Source organism: Lissotriton vulgaris, chromosome 12 (genome assembly GCF_964263255.1).
Source record: "Lissotriton vulgaris chromosome 12, aLisVul1.2, whole genome shotgun sequence".
In the NCBI taxonomy this organism is placed as follows: Eukaryota; Metazoa; Chordata; class Amphibia; order Caudata; family Salamandridae; genus Lissotriton; species Lissotriton vulgaris.
In genome coordinates, this window is record NC_141700.1 from 136,207,206 (window position 1) to 136,234,124 (window position 26,919).

The window sequence follows — 26,919 nt, forward strand, 5'->3', positions numbered from 1 at the left end:
GTACAGGGCTGTTGTGATCTTTAAATAAATAACTGTTTATTTTCATAACACTTGTGTGGTGTCCTTTCACTTGGTATTCAAGGGGTATATGTGTGGTAAACAGCTGGCTTAACGCGCCCTCTCGAGTCTTTAGCCTTAGACTGCTCGTATCCACGCTACTAGGATAGCTGGTCTATAAGGTTGACTTACAACCAATCATCAATAAGGGTTGCGGGACTGATACATAGTGTTCACTAGAATAGTGAGCACTGCATATCAGGCCACCTTCTCACATTGGTGAGCAGCGGTTGGGATTTGAGCTTGCTGTTGTTTTACCACACGTATCCTAAGAATATCTTGCTGAAAGATCACATAAGTACTGTTAGGTACATATAACTAAAGCTTAGAATACTCTGAGTTCTACTGAACCAGCTGTTGTAGCTCCTCAAGGCTTAGCACACCTTGGCTACAACTCTAGCAAGGGACCAGTAGGTAACACATAGTGTAGGTAGGTGCATCACTTACACCACACTAGAAGCAGTATGTCGGTCACAGGAGGAAACACTGAGTCTCCCCTTGTGTCAGTTGACCCTCCACAGGTCATCCCTTCAAGATATACTGCGCTTAGCTTCCATGAGTTACGACAAGTATGTACCTCTAGGAAGATTAAGCAGGGGTCTAACCCCACAACTGCTTTTCTGATTGGTCTCTTAGAGACTCATGATGCAAGGAGGGCTGGTAACCCAGACCCTTCTACTTCAGAAGGCAATATGCCCTCCCTACAGGGACCCTTTGATAACCAGGACCATCCACATCAGGAAGCAGATGATGCTGATGATGAGGATGATGACTTGGAATCTAAGGGTGAGGCAGAGCAGGACCAGGTAGAAGTCGTCAGACTAACCAGGACCAACTTAAGCAGACATGAGAGGGACTCTAGGGGAGCCCTGGGGCCACTCTCAGGTCAGCTTAACATTGGGAATGGACGAGTTAGATCTCTGTCAAGAGGCTCTAGCAGATCCATTCATACCAATGGCTCTCAACGTTCCTCTCAGAGGGGAATGACATCTCCCCAGAGGAGAATGTATGTAGCTAAAGAAAAGGCAGCCAATCTGAGGATTGAAAGGGAAGAACTTGCCCTGGCCAAAGAGAGGCTTGCCTTTGCTAGAGAGCAACAATTGAGTGGGACAGTCCCCACTGGTGGCAGCATTGTACCTAGCAATAGGGAAAGGAGTTTTGATACAAAACACCTTGGTAAGATAGTGCCCCCCTTTAAGCAAGGGGATGACATCCACAAATGGATTACTGCTTTGGAGAGGGCCTGCACTGTGCAAGGTGTTCCCCCAAGTCAGTGGGCAGCTATCTTGTGGCTCTCCTTTGAGGGTAAAGGAAGAGACAAGCTCCTCACCACAAGGGTGGAGGATGCTAATGATTACCAAGTCTTGAAAAGTGCACTGGTTGATGGGTTTGGCCTAACCACTGAGCAGTACAGGGTGCTGTTCAGGGATACCCAGAAAACTCAGTCTCAAGATTGGGCTGACTTTGTAGATTGTGCCACTAAGGCTTTTGAGGGCTGGTTGCTGGGCAGTAAGGTTACTGATTATAAAGGATTGTACAATTTGATGATGAGAGAGCAAATTTTAAACAATTGTCAGAACCAGTTGTTGCATCAGCATCTTGTTGACTCAGATCTGACCTCTCCCCAAGAATTGGGAAAGAAGGCAGACAGATGGGTTAGAACAAGAGTTAAACAGAACCAGGGCCAGAATCAAGGTGGTCAGAAGAAAGCAGACCAGAAGGGTAAAGATTCAAAAGGGGAACAAAATGACCAGAAGTCTTCGACAGGTCCCCAACAACCCAAAGAGGGTGGGGGTCAGGCTCCCCAAAAGAAGAAAGAAGGCCAATCTAAAAGGTGGTGCCAATACTGTAAAAGTAAAACTCATTGGTTTAGTGAGTGCACCAAGAAAGGAGGAGGGCAGACTCCTGCCACTGCAGCCCCTAAGGCACCTGTGCCCCCTAGTACAGCCAGCAGTGGTAGTGCACCTCCCAAGGGTTTAGTAGGGTTAACCCTGGGTTCTGAGGGGAGTGACAACTTAGTTGGCACCCTCACTCAGGCTGTCCTTGTCAGTACAGGGGATATGGATATGTCCCCTGACATAAGTCCCAATACTTTGGGCAAATACAGACAGACACCTTTTATTAATGGAAAAATGGCTCAGGCCTATAGGGACACTTGTGCCAGTGTCACAATGGTGACACCTAGCTTTGTGGACCCTGGACAGATCATGCCAGGTACAGAATTCCTGGTGACCAATGCAAGCAATGTCACTACCAATCATAGTATGGCAATTGTAGCTTTCTCCTGGGGAGGGGTAACTGGCCAAAAGAAGGTTGTAGTTAGTTCAGACCTCCCAGTGGATTGTTTGTTGGGCAATGATTTGGAGTCATCACAATGGTCAGAAGTGGAGCAGAGGACTCATCTGGAAATGTTAGGTTTGCCAGCACATGTGTTTGCTGTGACTAGGTCACAGGCCAGAAAATGCCCCACTGAACAGGTGCTGGATCCTGGAACAATGGACCAGACACCTTCCAAGAAAAAGAGCAGTAGGGTTAAGGCTGTGCCTTCCCCCTTGCCCCAGGTTGTGGATCAAGTCTCAGAGGAGGCTGACCTGCAGGAATTGAGGGAAACTGAGCCTAGAGAGTTTGAACTTGATCAAGTTGAATTCTTGGGTTCAGGGGGACCCTCAAGGGAAGACCTGGGGAAGGACCAGTTAGACTGCCCTTCTCTTGAACCCCTCAGACAGCAGGCTGCTGCTGAGGCTGCTGGGAACGCCACAGGTACCCACAAGGTATACTGGGAAGATGGACTCCTGTACACTGAGTCAAGAGACCCCAAGCCTGGCATGACCAGGAGGCTGGTTGTACCCTTGTCGCAGAGAGGTTTCCTACTTACCTTGGCCCATGAGATTCCCTTAGCAGGTCACTTAGGCCAGACAAAGACTTGGGACAGACTTGTCTCACACTTTCACTGGCCTCACATGAATGAGGATACCAAGGAGTTTTGTCGCTCCTGTGTCACTTGCCAAGCCAGTGGTAAGTCAGGTGGCACAACAAAGGCCCCCCTTATACCAATGCCTGTGGTGGGGGTGCCCTTTGAAAGAGTGGGGATTGACATTGTTGGTCCAATGGAACCCCAGACAGCATCAGGGCACAAGTTTATACTGGTGGTAGTGGATCATGCCACCAGGTATCCTGAAGCTATTCCACTTAGGACCACCACAGCACCTGTGGTGGCAAGGGCCCTAGTTGGAGTGTTCTCCAGAGTGGGCTTCCCTAAGGAGGTTGTCTCTGACAGAGGTGCAAACTTCATGTCAAGCTACTTAACTGCTATGTGGAAGGAGTGTGGTGTCAATTACAAATTCACTACACCCTATCACCCACAATGCAATGGGCTTGTTGAAAGGTTCAACAGGACCCTAAAAGGGATGATTCATGGACTACCTGAAACACTCAGGCGTAGATGGGATGTCCTGATGCCCTGCCTTCTGTTTGCTTACAGAGAGGTCCCACAAAAGGGGGTTGGCTACAGCCCTTTTGAACTTTTGTATGGGCACCCTGTGAGAGGCCCCTTGTGTTTGGTGAAGGAAGGATGGGAGAGACCTCTCAAAAAGCCTGCAACCAACATAATGGACTATGTACTTGGTCTCCGCTCCAGGATGGCTGAGTATATGGAGAAGGCATCAGAAAACCTTAAGGCCAGTCAAGAACTTCAAAAAGCTTGGCATGACCAAAAGGCTGTCCTGACTGTTTATTAGCCTGGACAGAAAGTGTGGGTGTTGGAGCCAGTGGCCCCAGCAGCACTCAAAGACAAATGGTCTGGGCCCCACACAATTCTTGAGCAAAAGGGAGAGGTCACCTACCTGGTGGACCTTGGAACTCCCAGGAGTCCCCACAGGGTACTCCATGTCAACAGGCTCAAAGCATATGTCGACAGGAAGGACATGAGCTTGCTCATGGCCATAGATGAGGGACAGGAGGAAGAGAGTGACCCTCTCCCAGACCTGCTCACTCAGAATCCTGATGATGGGTCAGTAGATGGTGTTGTCTTTTGTGGCAGCCTCTCTGAACATCAGCAGAAAGACTGTAAACAGGTTCTTCAGTCTTTCAGACATATGTTCTCTCTGACACCCAGTCAGACCAATTGGTGTACCCATGAGGTTGACACTGGTGACAGCCTGCCAGTCAAGAGTAAAATCTACAGGCAGCCTGATCATGTTAGAGACTGCATAAAAACTGAAGTGCAGAAAATGTTGGAATTGGGAGTCATTGAACCCTCAGATAGCCCTTGGGCTAGTCCAGTAGTTCTAGTGCCAAAGCCTCACACCCAAGATGGTAAGAGAGAGATGAGGTTTTGCGTAGACTACAGGGGTCTCAATGCAGTCACTAAGACTGATGCCCATCCAATACCAAGGGCAGATGAACTTATAGATAGGTTGGCTTCTGCCAACTACTTAAGTACATTTGACTTAACAGCTGGGTATTGGCAAATCAGGTTAGCTGAGGATGCCAAACCCAAAACAGCATTTTCAACCCCTGGTGGGCATTATCAATTTGTGGTAATGCCCTTTGGTCTGAAAAATGCACCTGCCACCTTCCAAAGGTTGGTGAATCAAGTCCTTACTGGGCTGGATGACTTCTGTGCAGCATATCTAGATGATATTGCTGTCTTTAGCTCCACCTGGGAGGATCACCTGGTCCACCTGAGGAAAGTGTTAGAGGCTCTGCAAGCAGCAGGCCTCACTATCAAGGCCACCAAGTGCCAGATAGGGCAGACACAGGTTGTATACCTGGGCCACCTTGTAGGTGGAGGCCAGGTTCAGCCACTGGAGAGCAAAATACAGTCAATCAGGGACTGGGCTCCTCCAACCACCCAGACTCAGGTTCGAGCTTTCTTGGGCCTGACTGGATACTACAGAAAGTTTGTCAGGAACTATGGTTCCATTGTGACACCATTAAATGAACTGACAAGTAAGAAAATGCCAAAAAAGGTTCAGTGGACAGCAGGCTGTCAAAAAGCATTCGATGACCTAAAGCAGGCCATGTGCACAGCACCTATCCTTAAGAGTCCAGACTACTCCAAACCATTCATTGTCCAAACAGATGCTTCTGAGTTGGGTGTGGGAGCTGTTCTTTCTCAACTGAATTTTGATGGTCAGGATCAGCCCATTGCTTTTATAAGCAGAAGGCTGACCCCCAGAGAGAAGAATTGGTCAGCTATTGAGAGGGAGGCCTTTGCTGTGGTTTGGGCCCTGAAGAAGCTGAGGCCATACTTGTTTGGCACTCACTTCAAGATTCAGACCGACCATAAGCCCCTCTTGTGGCTAAATCAGATGAAGGGTGAAAACCCCAAACTGCTTAGGTGGTCCATTTCCCTACAGGGGATGGACTTTACAGTGGAACATAGACCTGGTACTGATCATGGCAATGCCGATGGGCTCTCCAGATATTTCCACTTAGAACAAGAAGACTCGCCTGGTCAAGGTTAGCTTATTGTCCCAAAGTTTGGGGGGGGGTCATGTAGGAGAGTAGGGTCTGCAATCCTATGATCACCCAGATTTTTTGCTTTTGTTTCACTGGTTTACGACTTTCTCTGGCTGTGGGCCTGCCAATCAGACCCACAGCCTGGCTGTTCTCTTTCTAAATTACCTCATGTACCCTAGGTGCATCTACCAATTGGTACTGGGCCACCTTATCAGACCCTGTAACTCAGGGCATAGGTGTACCCAGGGCTGCCAGGGGCTGCAGCATGTATTATGCCACCCCTGGCTGGCCTCCCAAATTTGACACAACTGGCTGCATGACAGCTGGGGCAAAGTCGTGTAATCACCCTTTGCTGTAGGTGTAGTATACCTATACCTAACCCTAAAATGGACACACAGATTCCTATCAGTCACTCCTATGGCAGGCCTTGACAATCCTGAAGGCAGAGTGCTTGGAATCGTGTGAGATGGTGCTCTGGCATGAGCTGAGCCTGTCTGCAGCTTGCGGAATCAAGTCCTAATAGCTGTTCCATGATATCGCATACCATATACTCTTAAGTGCATTATAATCCTCGCGGTTAAATGCTATCTTTGGTATTGCTTTATCAAAACATGTCGAGTAAGGTGTCATACGAATTGGAATACTAACCCCTCGCCAATTCTGGCGACGGGGTTAGCATTCCACCCTTCTAGAGGGACACGACATGTATGTAACTGTGAACCCCGGTTAAAGTTAACTGAAGCCTCAGCTCCACAAAATGGATGCTGCCACCACAGACACGAGTCTGACCCCCTGCAGCTGGGAGTCCTCCCAGTGAGGGGAGCCTGGACAAAGGGTTTCCTGTCAGGGGCGGTGCTAGCACCGTCCCAGACATGGTTTTGTGTATCCTGGGTAGGCAGGGCTTTACAGGAAGGTGACTGCTGAGTGGCACCCCGGTGCTCACTACGCATAGGCCGGTCTGAACCAGTTCCAGGGGCACACCAGCCCCTGGCCTGGGGAAGTCCAGCATGGCTGAGGGGTGTAACCACCCCCCACCTAGTCCCACCCATAGGCAGGACCTAGTCACCGGGTCAGCCCCCTTTTTTAGTATAAAGATGGGAGCGGGCCCCCTGTTCAAATTAGATCATCTTTGGAATCAAGATACCACTTTCTTCGAAAGGACTTCACGATTTCTTCTTCAAGATTCTCCCTTGTGGCTAAGGAGTAGTCACCCTGCATCAAGCGGGCACCATCCTAAAGAACACTGCGGTCTGCTGCAAGTCCTTCATCACGAATCCGACGACCCAGCTCGACGAGACCCGGCTTCCCTGGCACCTCTGACCTCTACTCACCTCTACAGCCAAGCTGAGAACCGTGAGTGCGACGAGACCTTAAGGGACCGCCGATCGCCAAGACTGCACGACATCTTTACTGCAAGCCCACCGTGTCCTCCACTGGTGAGTGCTTTGGGGTCCGAGAAGCCCCGACCCTGCGCAGCTCCAGCACCCAAGATCAGCCCCCCTGCATCTCCACGATCTGCGTGGGGCCCTTCTGCTGTTTGCTGTGCACCGCGTTGTTTGGCTACTAGCCGGCTGGCTTGTGGCCTTCTGAACGACGCCCAACGACTTCACGACTGCTGGTCTGGTTGCTCCAGGCTGGCCCTTGCTTCCTTGTTCAAGAGAGGCACCCCGGACCCTCCTGGTCCACCCCAGACGCCATTTTAGGTCCACCGCGTGGGTTTGAATTTGCCAAGGCTTTGTTGCCCAATCCTGGGTCCAGCGACGCCGACAGCTTCCATCTTCGTGGGACAGCTCGATCCTCCATCCTGGTCGCCGACAACGCCTCCTGGTCCGTGAGATCTTCGAGTCAAGCGTCACCCACTCACCTTGTCGAGGTGGCTACCATCCGGTGCCCTCCTGGTGCCCACTGACTACTGGCTAGTAGTCTCGAACTTGGTCCCCTCTGCTTTCAGGTGTCATCTATCTTCGAGATCCAGGCTTGGATCCAACTGAACTTTCTTCACTGGTCACCGGCCAGCATCTTTTCTTCCGGCTCCTGGTCCGTCTACGAGGATTCCCGACGTCTTTTCAGACCTATGCAGCTGCAGCCCCTGGGCTAGGTAACTTCGGCATTTCGGTGCCCCAGCATAGCCTCACTATCCAAGGGTCAGAATCTACTTTCGTTTTCTCCCTACCAGGTCGGGTTCGCCCGAGAACACTAACTTTCTAATTCCTAGCTACCATAGACTTTTGTCCCGCATCTCGCGTGAGAGTGCACACACTGCACCCGAGTCCCCTAGGCCTCCTAGAAGTAATCTAACGATTCCCTAGTCAAGTCCTAGCGATTCCAAAAGCTATTAGTACTGTACTTACCTGCTAGGAATTTCGCATTCCACTTTCAGAGTATATGGTTTTCCGTGCCCCTCGGGCATTTGTATATACTGTGCTAACTTAAGTATTTTTGTAAGAGTTTTGGTTTGTGCTTAGTACCCTGTCCTCATAAAGAGTACAGGGCTGTTGTGATCTTTAAATAAATAACTGTTTATTTTCATAACACTTGTGTGGTGTCCTTTCACTTGGTATTCAAGGGGTATATGTGTGGTAAACAGCTGGCTTAACGCGCCCTCTCGAGTCTTTAGCCTTAGACTGCTCGTATCCACGCTACTAGGATAGCTGGTCTATAAGGTTGACTTACAACCAATCATCAATAAGGGTTGCGGGACTGATACATAGTGTTCACTAGAATAGTGAGCACTGCATATCAGGCCACCTTCTCACACTCACCACCTCTGCGGACCTGGGGGTATACCTGCAGGTGGAGACGCCGGTGGCGCACCGACCCACCCCCACATTGACACCTCGCCAGGATAGTCCACGCTACCCCTACCGGCCCTGGGGTCTTCACTACATCCGCCCCTGCCCAGTAAATATTGGTCCGTCCACACCCACTGCAGAACACTCGGAGGGACAGCGGCGGGCTGCTGCGTCCACTGCAACGCCACCCTGCTAACACGAACCATGGGCAGAATCAGGGGCAAACCACAGGATCAGGGCGCCCGAACAGACGTGCAGTCCACGGGCTCTGAAGACCCACTGGCCTCCTCCAGCATGGACATCGTCCCGCCGACTGGTAAGGGATCGCAAGACGCCAAGCCAGATCTGATCCTGAATAAAATACGCGCTAGAATCGCGCATAGACAATATGGCGACTGGCCTGTCCCTACTTAAGGCTGACCACAACAAGTTGGCGGATCGAGTGGCAGAGCAGAAAATAGCGCTGGATGACCTAATACCGCAGCAGACGGAACACTCCACGAAATTAGAAAACGTGGAGAAGCAACTGAAACAACTGTGGGGTAGAGTGGACGAAGCGGAAGGACGTGCTCGCCGCAACAACGTCCGCATCCTGGGTATTCCGGAGAGAAGCGAAGGGAGAGATCCCACGCAGTTTGTGGAGGATTGGCTAAGGAAGCTGGTGGGCCAGAGAGACCTCACCGCCCTCTACAGTGTGGAAAGGGCCCACAGGATGCCATCGCGGCCCCCGCAACCTGGGGCGCCCCCTGATCGCTCGTCTCCTCCACTTCAGGGACCGTGACACTGTCCTGCGGGCGGCCAGGGAGGAAGCGCCAATACGCTTCGAGGACAAGAATATATCGGTCTACCCTGATTTCACACCCACTGTGCAGCGGGCCAGGTCCAACTTCATGGGGGTGAAACGCAAATTGCGGGACAGAAACATGAAATATGCACTTTTATTCCCTGCTCGGCTCAAAATCCTACATGGCAACAGGTCCCATTTTTTCGACTCGCCCGAGGAAGCGGCAGAATGGATGGAGGTCACTCTGACCCCGCCAGCATCGCAGGACCCATTCACAGACAACCACAGTGACACCCGCAGGGGCTCGCCAGGCCGACGGAGCGACACTCACAGCCCAGGACATCATTCATCACACGGAGCACCGGCGACGACGCATCCATCCGGACGCCAGACGACAAGCCAATCGACATCATCCCCGCATCACCGTCTAACTGAGGAGGCACTAGCCGCCCACGATGCGGAAGCAACCGGAGACAGACTCTCCGTCACCACCGACACCCACACTGAGGTGTCTGGTTCGGTTAACAGCTTGCAGCTCTTCCCGAAGATCACAGCCCAGATGGCAGAGGAGTTCTGAACCACGACACGATTGATCCTCTCCAGGTGGTAACGTATGACTAATCCCCTCCTTCACATATGGTGGGTTGTATGTGCAGGGGCCCATTGTATTGTGGACTATCATGCCCACGCAGACAGTTCAGTGCCAATCGACGGAGGCCTACCACCCCCGGTATGCACAAGAACTTGACTGACTTGTGCCCACGTTGGGCACCATGGTTTGGCTCCTGGGTACGTTGGCTCAGGGACCTTTTTGTTCAGGGGTTACTTGTTTGCGAGACACTCTCACTTTTTAGCACAGCAGGACATGTGGGGTCACCCAGTTGTTTCACATTGTTGAGCCGCACAGGTAGGGATGGGACCTCTTAACAACTACCAATTGTGCACCTGGAATGTGCGTGGCATGGGATCTGTGCATAAACGACATAGAATCCTTGCACAACTCAACAGAAGGGGGACACAGATTGCTTGCTTGCAAGAGACACACTTGAACGCTGCTGAAGCGGTGAAATTGCGCAAGAAATGGAGAGGGCAGCTCTTTGCTACCTCATATTCTGCATTCTCTAGGGGAGCGGCAATTTGGCTCTGTGGCTCTCTTCCCTTCCAGCTGCTAGAGCAACGGATTGACCAGGAGGGTCGCTATGTATTTATACGGGGACTGTTGGATGGGGAGGCGGTAGTCATTGGCTGTGTGTACTCACCTAACACAAATCAATCGGAATTTTTGTTCAATGTCAACGGGGTGCTTGCAGATTGGGCTGACCATCGCTGGATCATCGGGGGTGATTTCAATGCTGTACTTGATGTTATGCTAGATAGATCACATCCCCCCTTACAGGCTACCGAGAGCAGAAAACAGGCTGATGCGCTTGCGAGTTGGGTCGAGGGCTGGGATATGGCGGATGTGTGGCGCAGCATACACCCTCTGGATAGGGAATACACCTTTTTCTCCCCTGCCCACCAGCTTCACACCAGAATTGATCATGTTTTCTGCTCCCGTTCCCTCACAGCACAGATTGTCCAGACACAGCACATGGGGAAAACACTATCGGACCATAACCCCGTGGAGATTACATGGCAGTGGGGTAGGAAGCTGGCTCCCATCCCGACTTGGCGGCTGTCTCCTGATCTCCTCGAGGACTCGGTCTTCCGGTCCTCCCTGTCCGACACTATAGATACCTACTTCTTCACAAATGCACACACGGCCAGCTCCCGGCAGATAGAATGGGACACTTTCAAGGTCTGTCTTAGGGGGGCTGCTATGGCTATTAGGGTGGGAAGGAAACGGGAGGTGATCAGCGAACTGAAGGAGGTGGAGGGCTCACTTGCATCCCTGGAGAATGAGGCAGCGGGCACCAATGTTCCCTTCACACCACTGCAAGAGGCACATATTAGGCACGCGGAGCTCCTGGAAGAACTGCGGATTATAGACTACACGAACAGGCAGCATACGCAGGCTGACCGAGCCGGACCCCTACTCGCCCGCCTCCTACGGGACTCCCCGACCAGCCAACCCATTCTGAGGGTTTTCGACCAGTCTGGCCGCTCGGCTACCACCCAAATAGGGATCAACACAGCGTTTCAGGACTACTACACCACGTTGTACAGTCCCCCGCAGCCCCTATCAGAACCCGCACTTGTGGCCTTCATGGAGGGTCTGGATCTCCCGCAACTTACTGCCAATCAGAACAAAGACTTGAAGCGTACTATTTCAGTGGCGGAAATCAGACGGGCGATAAGGGCCCTTCCGAAGGGCAAGGCCCCTGGAACAGATGGCCTGCCAACAGAATTCTACGCCACATATATAGACCTTCTAGCCCCACGGTTACATACTGTTTATCTGGCAGCCCTACGTACAACCTCCCTACCGCAATCATCCATGCAAGCACTGATCACGTCCCTCTTGAAACCGGCCAAAGATGGTCTGCATCTGGCCGATTACAGGCCCCAGTCCCTTCTCAATACTGATTCTAAAATACTGAGCAAGGTGCTGGCGTCGAGGCTCGTGCAATACGTGCCTCAGCTGGTCCACCCGGATCAATGCGGTTTTGTAACGGGCCGCAATACGGCCATGAACCTTAGGCGCTTGGCTCAGCTCATGCTCGGAGACAATATGGACACAGGCTCTGAAGGATGCATTTCTCTAGACTTAAAACAAGCTTTTGATTCCTTAAGATGGGACTATATGTTCGCCACCCTGCCAAAATTCGGGATACCGCCCGAATTCCTCGCTTGGGTCAGATTGCTATACACCATCCCCACGGCCAGAGTGCGCACCTCCAATCAAATCTCAGGTCCTATGGCCATTGCCAGAGGCACCAGGCAGGGCTGCCCGCTCTCCCCTCTCTTCGTCCTTGCCCTCGAACCATTACTCTGTAGACTCAGGTTGATGGCCCCCCGCTATGGCATACGACGGCATGGTACGGACCACATTGTATCTGCTTAAGCGGATGATATCATATTATATCTCCGTGACCTGGAAGGTGATCTGAGCCCGGTTTCCCAGGTTTTCAAGGATTTCAGAGAGATCTCTGGCCTCACCATCAGCGAGTCTAAGTCCTACGGGTTCACCTTTGCAGTCGCAGATGGGTCGGCCCCCCTGCCTTTTGCCCCTCATGAATTCCAGATGGCTGACACCACCTTCCGATACCTGGGGATACAGATATACAGAGAGGCGAGCATGATGATGGGCGGCAACCTAGGGAGGGCCATTAGGGCGCTGAAGTCACAAATTCAGTTTTGGCTTACATTGCCGCTCTCAATACCCGGAAGGGTGGCAATATCCAAGATGGTGATGCTCCCCCGGCTTATCTACTACTTCACCAACCTGCCATTTCAGATCCCAGCGGCGACATTTAAGACCCTCGACTCGCTACTAACCGAACTTGTGTGGGGACATGGCCGCAGGTGCATAGGTCTGGCCAAGTTGCAGCTCCCCTCCGACTCTGGAGGCATGGGCTTACCGGACCTCAGGGCTTATAATTATGCATGTCAGCTGCAATGGCTAGCTTACTGGGTGGCGGGCCGCAATCTTCATGAGATTAATATATCAAGGGACGACCATGCTAAGGGGAGAGTGCACATCTTGCTCCTACCTGGCTCGAATCTACCTAGAAACGCCCCGCCACTTCTCAAGCTGGCGATCACATACTGGCGGAAGGCACTGAAGTACACATCCCTCGGGACACCATATGCCCCCACGGTTCCACTATTGGGCATACCACTAGGCTCGGGCACACTCACGGCGACCCTACTGGAGCCCTGGCATGACGTAGGAGTGACACACGTGGGTGACCTGTTTGCGGAGGGACACCTATTATCTTTCGAAGACTTCAGAACCTCACAGGGCGTCCCCAGCGGCTCCTTTCTCCTACACGCCGGACTCCGACACTATATCTCACGCAAATGGTCGCCTGACGGGCGGGAACCTGCTACGAACCCTCTTGTCACAATGCTCTACCTCATGGGAACTGGCGGCCATCTGACCAAGTGGCTCACAACTAGCATTAAATCAGGGAGGGCACTTACACTGTCACCACTACGAGCGACATGGGAAGTAGATATTGGAAGGCCACTGCGAGACAAGGAGTGGGAGCGCATACTTCAGTTCCCCAGGAAGGTAGCTAGAAACCCCAAGTACAAGTTCATCCAACTGATGTTACTACATAGAGCCTACCTGACACCGCACCGACTACATGTGATGTTCCCTGCGTCCAGGAACAACTGCCCCCGATGCGATGCGGACGACGCATCACTGGTACATATGCTGTGGCAATGCCCTAAATTAGGGTATTTTTGGAACACTGTCCATGACTCACTCGCGAAAGCTGGTACACTGCCCCGAACACCTACACTGGAACATACACTTCTAGGGCTGGGGCCATCGACCCGCACCAGAACCGTGGCGACGCGCTTCTCAGATCTGGCCCTGTTGCTGGCGAAGCGTGCCATCACGATGCGATGGAAATCGTCTAGACCGCCCAACCCTGACATGTGGCGGGCGGAAGTAGTGTGCTGGGGTAAAGCTGAGGGCGAAGCACTACAAAGGGAGGAGAGCAGGGGCCTCCGAAAAACACCGATCTCACTGGAATGGTTTGACACTTTGGGGGTCTTTGAGGCTGGCAATGACGAAGATGAAGAGGATGCTAGTGAATAGCCGCTTGGGGTATTACTGTGCCCCGACTCACCCTCCCATGCACGACCACCACTGCCTATGGTGCACTGCGATGGGGTACGGGTAGCCCCGACCCATCGCTCACACTACCCCACCTTACCTGTGTGTTAACCTTACACTTTGTATCAATACATTGAGTGTGACCCGCATGTCGATATTTCAATTATGTGCCTGCTTAGAGAGTGACGGGTGGGATTTCATAGGGGTGGAGGGTGGGACCGGATGTGAACGGGGTTTGTTAGTTTGTTCTAGTTCATCGACAAAATGGAAAATCGAATTCACTATGTTTCTATATATGCTTTGAGCAACCGCATACATGTACCAACAGAATTTACACTGAGCTTGTATGTATGAAGTTGTATGCTGTTACTGCTCTCAAAACTATGCTAATAAACAGATTTAAAAAAAAAAAAATATGTGCTCCAGTGGATTTTGAGAAATTAACGTTTTAAAAAACAGATATATCTGTGACAGCGCTCCGGTTAGCGCTCCGGTTTGCGTACCTGACGCGTAACGGAACTTAGCGAAGCGAAGCTCATTGGCTTTCCGCTGTCTGTAAACATTCTAAACAGTCAAGAGTGGCCGCCATCTTGTGTCTCGGTAGGATCGAGACACAAGAGGTGGGAAAAACAAAGTGGGAAATGAGCATAAGGGGGCAGAGTACATCCTCCCTGACCCCCTAGGTTTGATGAGGGGGCTTTAAAAGGGCCTCGCGGGGTTAACAAAATAAAAAAATTTATATCGTTTTTTTTGCGGGGGGAGCGCTCGGTACGCGCATCGGGAAGCGGTCCAGAAAGCGTAATATTGGGAAAATAGGATGAAAGAATGTTCAAATATTGTATGTTTATTGATTGTTATTTTTGTTTTTTTTAATTTATTTTATTTAAGTACCAACATGTAGGTACCAATGCAGAGTCTAAAAATAAAAATACATTGTTTCCTTTGTAGATATCTTGCAGGTTGTTTCAGAAGTTATTGAGGTATATGGAATTCATAGCGTAGTCTGTCAGGAAAGCAGAAACACCATGGAGGCAGGAGAAGATAAAGAGATGTTAAATACACATTGGAGATGATATAGTGGAAGAAAGGAAGTAACTATGAGCAAACTTACAAGTTGCACAGTATATTTAAAGTCCGATTTTACATTAAAATCAAGTTGCTACTAGTTTAAAAAATACATATAAAAATGAATAATGTCTCAAACAATTTTTGAATTATTATATATAAATTTATTATTCTGATTTATTTTCAAAATTAAAAAGAACTTCTAATAATTCTTGGTCAGATTTTGACTCATTTTCAATTAAGAAATCCACAGCTTCAACACTTTGCAGAAGTTCTATGTCCATTGATTCATCAAAGAATTCTGAATCATTTTCTGTGTCTTGGTTGCATTCTGCAACAATTTCCATGTTATTTTTCGGCTCTCCTTCCATTTTGTATGCTGTAAAATGAATTTTAAAAAAATATATCGGTACAGATAGGGCACTGTTGGGTTTAAGTACAGACAGGTAGTTTGGTTCTTTAAACAGTGATTTTTTCGTTGGGCAGTGTATGGTATCAAACTGGAAGTAGAAATATCAAAAGATTTATGAAATAAACTCCAAGTCAATTCTTAATTATACAAGACAAGTCTAACTCCATCCATAACTAAAACAGAGAAGTCTATTTTATTCTATAAGTATTACAGAGGGATAGTATATAACTATCAGAAAATGTTTACCTAGTTAACTTACAGTACAGAACATACTTCAGTTTTTAAAATAACATCTTACCTTTCAAATAGAACTTTAAGTTATCAGTTGAAATGTACTTGATATGTACTTCAAGAAGTAGTAGTCAAAATGGCTGTGTTTCTCTCTCTTTCTTTATATATATTCAGGTACATAACCAATCAAATGTCATGAAATAATAGAAGATATTGAAAGTAGCATTTTGATTGGTTGTCAATTCTAACACTTCATAAGTGTTTTGGTTAGGTAATTTACCTCAGGATATTTAATCAGGCTTACAGCATAATTTTCACAATGAAATTCCTTCAAATTTGGGGAAATGGTAGGGACTGCTATGTAGTAGGGGCTATTCTATATTTGATGAAAGGGTCTGTAGTGGTTTTTCTGTAAATTACTTTCCCACCTTTTTTTATCGAGCGCTTACCGGTGCGCTCCCCGGTACGCGAACCGGCAGCTTTACGGGAGTCCTCCATTTTGAGTATTGGTAGAATTGAGACACAAAATGGAGGACAAACCATGTTCGGAATGGGTAGAAGGGGGCACGGTAGACACTTTGTGACCCTCTAGGTTTTCGGAGGGAGGATTAGGATGCTGATACATGCAAAAATAAAGAATTTTTTATTTTTTTACATTTCGCGGTGGAGCGCACGGTACGCGCACCAGTAAGCGAACCGGGGAGCGTACTTTGGAGAAAAAAAAAAAGAATACATTTTACAGCTTTTGATATTTGCTATTAAAAAACCATTGAAATTCACTGAAAAAAACATAGGTTATAGACCATATATAGTTAGGAATTAGCATTTACAAAACCTTGAAAATTCACTGAAAAAACCATAGGTTATAGACCATATATAGTTAGGGATTAGCATTTTGAAAACCTTATTTTACCCGCACAAAACCATTGAAATTCGCATATATAGTTAGATGCACTAACTATATATCGCGCACCCGCAATCCACTGCTGATGATGTCACATATTACATCATTCATGACATGGTCAGTGACATCACTGATGACAACTCAAATGACATCACTGACAACATCACTAATGGCAAATAAAATGACATCACTGATGACATCATCCAGTGACTGTATGTTTCTGTAAAGTTAAAATATGTCTTACATATTGAAGAATGAGTGGATGTATAAGTGTCTGGATGAAGGATTTAGTAGATGCATGACAGACTGTATGAGAGAGTGTTTAAATGTGTCTCACTGAGTGCATGGGTTAGTGACTAAACTGTCTTAATTTGTGCATCATTATGTCTGTTGTTCTGTAAAATGCAGCATGTGTTGATCAGTAGCTATATGAGTAACTATATGGGTAATTGATTGGTTGCCCAAGTATTTGTATGGGAGAGTGAGTGAGTGTGTGTGGGTGGCTGGGAGGTGTGTGACTCTGTGCATAGATGTGTGAACAGTTGATTCACTAGATGTATGGGTTCAAAAGTGCATGTGGAAACAGCTGTATGGGTGGTTGACTGTGTGCATGAGTGTATTGGTGAGTAAATGGATATCTCAGTGCTATATATCAAAGTAAGTACATATGTAAAACACAGTGCATGTGAGAGTTGAGATATATAAATTACTGTGTATAATAGCTAGTGAATGTGTGAGTGGCTGCATGGATCATTGAAAACTTGTATCATTGATTGTATAAGAGAGTAAATATGTGTTAGAATAAGTTTCAATAAGTAAGATGTGTATAACTGTATAGTTGAGGAAATGGAGGTGTGATTGATTCTTTGCATGACTGACTAGGTGTATGAGCAACTCTATGGATAAGTGACAATCTGTGAGTGTCTGTTTACACTGAGTGTATCTAAGGTTATATTAGAGTCTGAACAGATTCATCGTATTATCACATGAATGACGTCATCAGTGATGTTGTCAGTGATGTCATTTGAGTTGTCAGTGATGTCATCAGTGATGTCACTGACCATGTCATGAATGATGTAATATGTGACATCATCAGCAGTGGATTGCGGGTGCGCGATATATAGTTAGTGCATCTAACTATATATGCGAATTTCAATGGTTTTGTGCGAGTAAAATAAGGTTTTCAAAATGCTAATCCCTAACTATATATGGTCTATAACCTATGTTTTTTTCAATGAATATATATATATATATGTATTACGTACAGCCACATGCACGCAAGGATGCACCCGTTCGTCGTTTTCAGTGGTTCAAATGTGGCTTTGTGGATCAATATATATATATATATATATATATATATATATATATATATATATATATATATATATATATATATATATATATATATATATATTTGTATATCTGTTTAGACTGTATATGCGTATATATACTTATGTCTTTCTACATGTTTTCATATATAGTGTGCATATTCTCTCTCTCTCTCGCTCGTAGGTTTTTCATCAAGACAACTGTTGTACTTTGTTGTCTTTGCTGACTTCTTGTTCCGATCTTCTTCCACGCTCTCCTGTGTGTATGGGTTTTTGTTTTCCCTTCTTTCTGTTTCTACAAAACAATTTGGCTAAGATAATGCTTTCCTGTGGGGAGGAGCTATGGCTCAGTAGAGTCGCCTTCTGTCCTGAGTTTTCTTACTCGCGGCCGACCCTGTTTCAGGTTCTTCCTTGCCAATGCACTTGTTCTGGGTCCATGTTGAATGTTGTCTTCTGACACAATTCTCTTCCTCTACCAAAAGTAGAGCTACATGCTTTTTTTTCTTCTACATCCTTTACCTGTGGTTTCTGCTTCAGTTATTCGGCTGCATAGCAATTCTTCCTAGCCTTCCTGCTGTATATTGGTTGGTCTCTTCTGTCTTCTTATGCTCCAGTTAGACACCGGCAAGTGCAATTCAGGGATTTTTCTCCAATCAGTTCGCAGGCCCTCCTTTGGGGATGTTTTTGCTTCGGTATCTAATTCAAAGGTAAGGAATCTGTGGCTATATGTCTCTATCAGATGACCAGGTTACTTACCTTCAGTAACTCCTTATCAGGTAGAGACAGGATCTAGTCACAGCTTCCTGACTGATCCTCCCTGCTCTGCGAACTGATTTATTCTCATTTTTCATATCTCACTTGCTATTGGGATATTCCTCCACCTTGATATTGGGATACTCCTTCTTGCAGGTACTTCTGTTGGCAGAGTGAGAGAGATCTCTTAATTGGTACCCAGTTTCCATGTCCAGTTTCTGTAAGTGGCTCTGCGTTTTTTAGGCGGAATATAGTCACAGAAGAAACTGACATCAGTGTGTCGGGAAGGGGTATATATGGACTCCATCGACGTCCCATCCGGTTTTCATCACTACAGTCGCACAATGCCCTCTACCGACGTGCAGAGGTAATCCTAAAAAAAAAAAATCTGGATCCAGTCTGGCGCTTGGGGAGAATTCAAAGGTAAGGAATCTGTAGCTAGATCTTTCCTCGACCAGATAAGTCATTACAGAATGTAAGTTACTTGTTCTCTAGGGTGCTCATGTATTGCCAGTATGGCCTGAATTATATTAAATGTCCAAAGCGGGTTTTTAATGGGCTTGATTGGTGTTCTGATGATGTTTTGTATGGATTGTGTATACCGTGGGTTGTTTTAACAAGTTCTTTAATAGGTTGATTTACTGATTGGCTGAAAGGCTGTGGTCTGGTTAAGTTTATTCATGATGCGTCTTTATCTGGGTTTTTGAAAAGTTTTACATTATTTTACACAGACTTTTGGGAATACTGATATTGGAGGGATTTGCTCTTTTTCCTTTCACAGGCTGATCTGCTGCTGCTTTCCAGCAGTGAACCTCATGGACTTTGTTACATTGAAACAGCAGAGCTGGATGGGTATGTTAGATTAATGTTTTTCTCTTTGACCCAGGACTCCCTCCTTGACACGCCCATAAACCATGAATCCCAAAACTCAGTACATGGTCTTTTTACGCTGTTCATGTTCTTTCTTGTCTCTTGCCTTTATCCTATTTCTGAGCCATAATTTCACTCTTTTCTATTTTTTTCTCACCTGTCCTTTTTGTTCACTTCACCTCATCTATTGTGACTTTTGTAACACAAACAATATAATTCTATAACGAAAGTGACAAGAGAGATTTTCTGTTAAATCATCCTGTAAATTCCTGTATAACTAACAACAGCCTTATGTCTCTGAACATAAAGCCCAGGTCAAAGTTCAGGCTTCCTCTGCCTCAGGCATAGGAGTGTTTGCAGAGAAGCATTTGTTCAAATTGGAGTTTGGCTAGCCAGTGTCTTTCTGACGATGGACCTCACAGTTTCAGATTTTTTCTTTTCAGGGAAACTAACATGAAAGTGCGCCAAGCTATACCTGTGACTTCGGTGCTGGGTGACACCAGCAAGCTGGCCAAGTTTGATGGTGAGTGAGTTGGGAACAGGTAACTAGATGCTGGAATGGATGCTTGTGGCCTACAGTTCAACCTTACTCAATACCCTTTTGAAAATGTGTATATTTTCGATATTGGGTAGTACATACACCCATGGAATATATGCTCTTCGCATGCATCTTGATTACGAATTGTCTTTGTGCCAGTGTCTGGTCCTCTTCCAATAGTGTAGTTCACTACAAATTTGGTAGGAGTGGATGAAAGAAATGTGATGAGTGCATTTTTAATTAATCCCGAATTTAGTCAATGAAAAGGTTATCTTGTTTTTTTTAACACTTTAATCCTCACAGTTGCTCAGTTTACACAACTTCTAGTTCGACATTTACTTATCCCCAAGCCAATTGTGAGCCGAGTTCTGTTTCATGGTGGCCCATGGTGGCTCTTGACCTTTTTCATGACTGTTCCCAAAAGACTCATTTAACACTTGCCCAATAAGTGTGACCACAATGAAGAAAGGATAAAACGAGAGTTTCCTGATTTCCGGCATGCTACCTATGAGCTTCATTACTCCTGGTTCAACTCTTCATCACCCTAGTATCCCTTCTAGCACCCCTCTGAGGTGTAGCTCAACCTTCCAGGACAGTACCACATGGGAAATAAGACACTGGCTTCAAGGTAGGTTACAGTGGTTTTAAGGATAGTTTAGTGAGTTACAATCTTGCTTCTGAGCTTTGCAACGTTCTGCTGGTCATGAGTGTTAATCCAAGAAATATCAACTCTTCTGAGGTCGGTAAGTTGAGTCCCATTAAATAAATCGAGTTACAAAATACCTGTTATTTTGCACTTAAAAATGTCAGAATCGTGGTATAAAGTGGAATATAAAAATAGTTCTAAATATTATTCATGCAACATGCTTGTGGAAGGGATGGGAGTGAGTTTGAATGTTCAGGTAGCATTTAATTTTTTTCTTTAATCGGATTGTGCTGAAAAGAGAGTTTACCAGTCTCAAGGGATGAACACCTTTCACTATTGAAGTACAGAGGTGACAAAGACGTACCAGAGTAATGAAAATCATCTCCAACTGCCACAGAATGTGATTAAATAATACATTTTTAGGTCTCGCCTGAGACATCGCATGCTGTCTCCTCAAGACATTTAGTAAGTGACTTTTAAAAGTGCCACCAGAGGCTTTAGGTGGCCTAAAGCTTGCGTGCACACGAGTGTGCATGCGCGCAGCCGCCATCTGCCTTTCTGTCATGGCTCATTAAGCCTTCCAGGGTGTGAATCATGCTACTCCACCCCCTTGCTGTCTGCTTTCACTACCCCGCTCCCTTCTCCCCCTCCCTCCTCGTCAGCTTGTTCTTAACTTCTGAAGCATCTGATGTGAATTCTTCAAGGAGCAATTCACTTCTGACTAAGCCAATGCCGCCTCAGACAGTAGACATTTTCTGATGCTTGTTCCTGTTCATTTGTTCCATGGACCCAGCTCATGTTACTGTTTGCTTACTTTGCACGCTTTATGGCCACCTTCTCTTTTAGTATTGTATGCTCCGGCCAGACTTCGGTGTCCGAGAACGCTTTAACCCTCTACACCCCAGCACAAAGCCATTGAGAGCTAGCTACAAATGACGCCAACACACAGTCCCTTGTGGGTACACAGACTGTGAGATTAACACTGCAACTTGAGTTTCACCTACTACCTCTTGTTTTTAAAGTGGAATTGCCAGATGATGTCCAAATATTTAAGAAGCCCCCAAAGCTTTCGTAATTGTAGCATTTGTTTGGATATCCTGGGCAGGACGGGTTTGAGCCGCGTCCCCTGGCTTATGAAAGTGTAACCAGCTCTTCCCAGTTACCCTTTACCCCTCCCTTGTGAGAAGTTTCAAAGTATCGATTGCTATAGCAGGCAGTTACTGTTTTGCCATCAGTTTAATCCCTTGCAGTGTAACTTCGCTTGTGAAACAGTAACATTTCACAGACTGCCTTCAGAGTGCGTAAGCTTGAATGGAGCCCCCCACCATCCTTCTGGTTTTGAAAAAAGTAACCGGAGGCAACACTCGATGTTTTGCACATTGACCCTTTAATAATGCAACGTTCGAGCAATTTCAGAATTATGCTGATCTGTAGGGATACCTGTAACAAGGGAAAGGACCAGGACCTGTGTAATTTTTGGCGTCTTTAGATTACCGCTAGACCAAACTATTTATTTTCATTTGATCTGGTACTTTATTTATACGTTTTTTTCAACTTTTTAAATCTTTATAGTATGTTCAAAGCAGAAGATACATTAAAGTCTATATGCAGAAAATACTTATGTACATGTGGTTCACAAAACATTAAACAACAAAATTAAGTGTGTGGTACACAATATAAACACACATCAGTGAAAAAATCATAAACAAAACCTCCTCTTATCTTGATAGTCTTGAGTTACCTTTAGCATCACAATCCAAATATTCTTTTGAATCTACATATTCTTTCATAGACATTCAAAAGATGTTACATACTTAAACATTTCAATTAAGAAGGAATGAGGGAACACAGGGAAGACATTAATGTTGTGATATATGGGACTTTTCCTCTATATGTAGACAAAACTCAAATGTATAGTTCCTCCGTGTTCTTATCCTATGTAGTGATAACGCCTGGCTTTATCAGTAGATTCAAAAGAATATTTGGATTGTGATGCTAAAGGTAACACAAGATTATCTAGCGGTAATCTAAAGACACCATAAATGACACAGTTCCTGTTCATTTCCCTTGTTACAGATATTTATACGTCCCAGTCTGAACCTGGTCCATCGGGCCTAACTCCTCTTGTTACCCAGATCTGTAGGGATACAGCACTGCATAAAGGATGTAGGGAATATTGTCTGTGAGTTGCCTTTTTAATGCCTTTTCACTTGCCCACCTTTAGTGGTGTGAAACGCACTGGTACCAGCATACTGCGCAGAGGATGGACGCATCCTTTAAGTTGCAGCCCTTTTGCTGTTTCTTACACAAATTCACCTAGCACTATTTTCATGCACAACAAGCATTTGGCATAGCCAATAGGTCTCGCCTTTGGGACCTATTAAGTGTTTAACCATGCAACAGTTAATGTTGTTGCACCAAGGATATTGTGCTGCATAACTAAATACGTATAAGGTCCCAAAAGCGAGACCTATTGGTTATGACCATTCTTGTTTGTGATGTGGCTGTTAGTTATCTACTCATTTGATGGACTTTAGGGTGTGAAAAATGAATCCTGAGTTAATTGCTTGTTTGGTTTTTTACTCCCTCTGTAATGTATCCAGAAACGCTTGGTTTGTGGTGTACCTGTTTATAATAATGTAATCGATCTTTCACTATCTGCCATTTTTCCTACTTCTTTTCAATCCTCTTCTTCCTTAATCACATCTGTTAAGTATATTGGAGGTAGGGCAACTATAAGTGTTTTATTGTCAGTTTGTCCTCTAAAACAGCTTCTGTGTGTTTCCAAATATTCGTCGTCTCTGAATCTGTATTGCTTTTATTCTGTCATTTCTCTGTTGCCTCCTATGTTTTTCTTAGTGCTGATTTTCATGTCAATCCTAGGTTTGTCTCCAATATTCTCTTGTTCTTCTCATGCATTACTCTCACTTGCCATATCTTATTGTTTTTTTATCATGATTGCCCTTCTTGTATCATTCTCTACACAAAGCATCGACTTTTACACTTTCTTATCCCTCTAAAAGCCCACTTAATGCCTTGTCTTTGACACTCTCCCCATCTCTCATTCTCTTAGGCGAAGTGATCTGCGAGCCTCCCAATAATAAACTGGACAAGTTCTGTGGCACTCTGAATTGGAAGGATAACAAATATTCACTGACCAACCAGAACATGCTGCTGCGTGGCTGTATGCTGAGAAACACAGAGTCTTGCTTCGGGCTGGTCATCTTTGCAGGCAAGAGTAGGGGGAAGTTGAAAAATGGAGTGAACTCAGAGGGATATAGAATGTTGCTGTGTCATTGGTGTAGAGGCAAGGACGTCTTGGATACAAGGTGTGATGATGCAGGGTATCTTGCTGGCTGTTTCAGTGTTATGGTAAAGGGACATTTCTTGGATGCGTAGAAGAGCAGTAAAGTGCACGACGTCTACCATCTCCCTTTATTAAACGTCTTGGGGAAGGCGCACGCAGTGTCGAGTGCTACCCGCTTTTTGGACAACCCCACGGAGCGGAATGTATTAGCGGCGGTCCTGCCGCTGGGTAGCATCACCCCGAAGAAACGGGGGCCACGAGACCCTCTATCCAAGGAGTCTCACATGTGGAGCTGCGCGATGGATGAGGACAGGAGTGATGTTTGGGGGCTCATGTTAGAGCCTTTGGAACGAGCAGTAATTTGAAAGTGCATCCATCCAGGATAATATGGACTACATCTCCCACAAGCACTTGCTTGGTTTAATAAAGGGAGATGGTAGACGTCGTGCACTTTACTGCTGGCCCCTGATGAGGAAAATAAATTTCCGAAACGCGTCGGGCCTATTACAAGCACGCAACTGCCCATACCAACTAACGTCTTGGGGAAGGCGCACGCAGTGTCGAGTGCTACCCGCTTTTTGGACAACCCCACGGAGCGGAATATATATATATATATATATATATATATATATATATATATATATATATATATATATATATATATATATATATATACATATATATATATTATTTTTTTTTTGAGACTACCTCCATGGGGATTGGACATTGAATGAATTGTGCAACCACGTTCTGGTGCAAAATAAGGAAGGAGTCATTTAAAATAGAATTTAAGATTTGATTTAATGTTTTATTTATTGGTGATGGGTTTGATGTATTTGTTTTTAACTGTGCTTCAGGGACTTGTTTGTGAAGTAGAAACACTACATGGCAATCATATAATAATAATAATGATTGAATAAGCTGCTTGATGTGATTGATTCCAAGGTCCCTGTGTATTGATTTCTTTCACTGAGGCAAATGTTAATACTGTAATTGATCCCCTCGGGGTACCATGTTTTTGTTTGGAATGTTTGCAGCCCAGGTATTTTTGGGTTGTTTGGGCATACCCCTATATGTTTTGACATGATTTGGTTCATTTTGTCCTTGCTGAATCTCCCTATTGCCCTTTGTTCTGTAGTGGTCCCATTTCCATTGCTTCTGCTATGCGAATCCCCATCCTTCCTTAAATATTTTGATGGTATTTTTTCTTCTTCCTGCTAATCACAATTTGTTTCAGATATTTCTTGATTTCCTTTTAATTGGCTCACTTCATTCTCATTTTTAATTGAGTCCATAAATTTGAAGTCTGTCTCCTTTTGTAGGGCTCTTCCCATTAATTCCGCAAGGAATAATAGGACGACAGTATAGTGAGTAAACCAGAGCTAAACCATCGGGCAGATCGGATTTCGGGCAGTGCACGTGAAAAGCGCATCCACAAGCCACCAGCCTCCCTCCCACATGCATCTGAATCTTCCCCCAGCGTGCGCTCGGCCGGCCTCTGACATTTCTCCTCCCCTAATTATTCACTTCACTTTTCACGGCCGCCAGGCCGTGATTCGCATTTCTCCTCCCCCCAGCCCATGTAGACACCAATTAACATCTTTAAGCTTTCCGTTCTGTTCTGCATTTTACATCTAAGGTTTCAGATGATGATTGAATTTATCTTTAAAGTATTCAGACTCTGTCTCTTTCAAGGAAATCAAAGGCATTATAATCACCGCCATCCTACTTTTTATTATACTTGCACACATTTAATCACCCCGGAGATTACTTTTTTTGTTATGAATTTGTTCAGTCTACACTTTGGGACACTTCATCCTGTGAAAGTCCATAGGTATCTCATTTAGAATGCCAAACACTGCCATAAAAATGACTGGTTCATTTTGTAATTGCAGTTTACTGTTGCTGTGACTGTGAGCTGATTTTGTTTCCGTGTTTTCACAGCGTCCTTTCCCCGCCCCTCTTTTCCTGTCACCTCCTTCCTCTGTCACTCCACTGAAGCTTCCTCTTCTGTTACACTCTCTTAGCCCTGTGACTACATACCACTACCAGTTACTTCTCACCTCCACTGCTGGACTATCTCTCCAGTATTCACTCTCACACTCTCTTCTCCCCACCTGTCCCATGCATCCTCATTTGTTTCCGATACCCTGTGACTCCTTCTCCTCTGCCACGGGCTCTCTCTCTTTCTTTCTCTCTCTCACCTTTGTAACACTTCCACTACCTTCTGCCCTCCCCTCTTTCTCTCTCTCTCTCTCTCTCCTTTTCCTTCTCAGTTTATCTTTCTCGATCACTCTTTTTCTTCTCCACTACGGCGCTCTCTGTCCAATAGTCCTTGGCACACTCTCCTTCCCGCCTGTCACCCCTTTCCACGTTGGCCCCTGGCACACTCTCCTCTGTAACAGTAACACTGCCCCTTTCCGCTAGTAACCTGCCTGCCCCCTTCCCTCACCGACATTCCCTCTGCCACACTCTCCCATTCTCTGTTCACCCCTCTTTCCAGTGACAGCCCCCCGTCTCTCCCCCGCAGCCCCCAGCTGATGCCTTCGCTTCTGTGCGTCCACAGGCAGCACAGCAGCGTCGCGTGTGAAGAGAGGGGAAACAACACCAGCAGATGCGCTCTTTCAACTTCTGACTTTGATTTGACTTCAAGCCGCTATCACGTGATACAGCTTATCATCCAGCAATTAACAACCCCCTTTTTCTCTCACAAGGAGAGGTGCCCCCTGTGCCGCCATCACCTGCATGCCAGTTCGTTCCTCATGCGCATTAGTTTTAGCCCTTCACATAAAGTCAAGAAAGGGAGTTCTTTGAGTTATAACTTGTTTTAAAAGAGTTTCCACCCCTGGCAGCGTATGTGACTAGCATACAACAGGAAGAAAGCTAACAGATTTAATCTTGTCTTGCCAATGAATTTATTCAGCAGGATAGATCGCTGAAGGAGGGAGGTGTTAACAGCAAGGAACTGCAAATGGTAGACAGTTCCCTGAAAGTGCAACCCCGTGGGTTCTGCAGTCCCTGCAGCAGACCGCAATAA

General features: G+C 46.2%; 1 protein-coding gene across 2 annotated transcripts in view; it reads left to right on the forward strand.

The window, feature by feature from the left end:
• ATP8B2 (ATPase phospholipid transporting 8B2) overlaps positions 1 to 26,919 on the forward strand; it is a 470,208-nt gene that overhangs the window by 169,654 nt on the left and 273,635 nt on the right. For both annotated transcript variants that reach the window (XM_086947594.1, XM_086947593.1), the window contains 3 exons: positions 19,303 to 19,373; positions 19,835 to 19,914; positions 23,649 to 23,807. In XM_086947594.1, the coding sequence (XP_086803720.1) occupies positions 19,303 to 19,373; positions 19,835 to 19,914; positions 23,649 to 23,807 (310 nt within the window). The remainder of the gene's footprint in view (positions 1 to 19,302; positions 19,374 to 19,834; positions 19,915 to 23,648; positions 23,808 to 26,919) is intronic.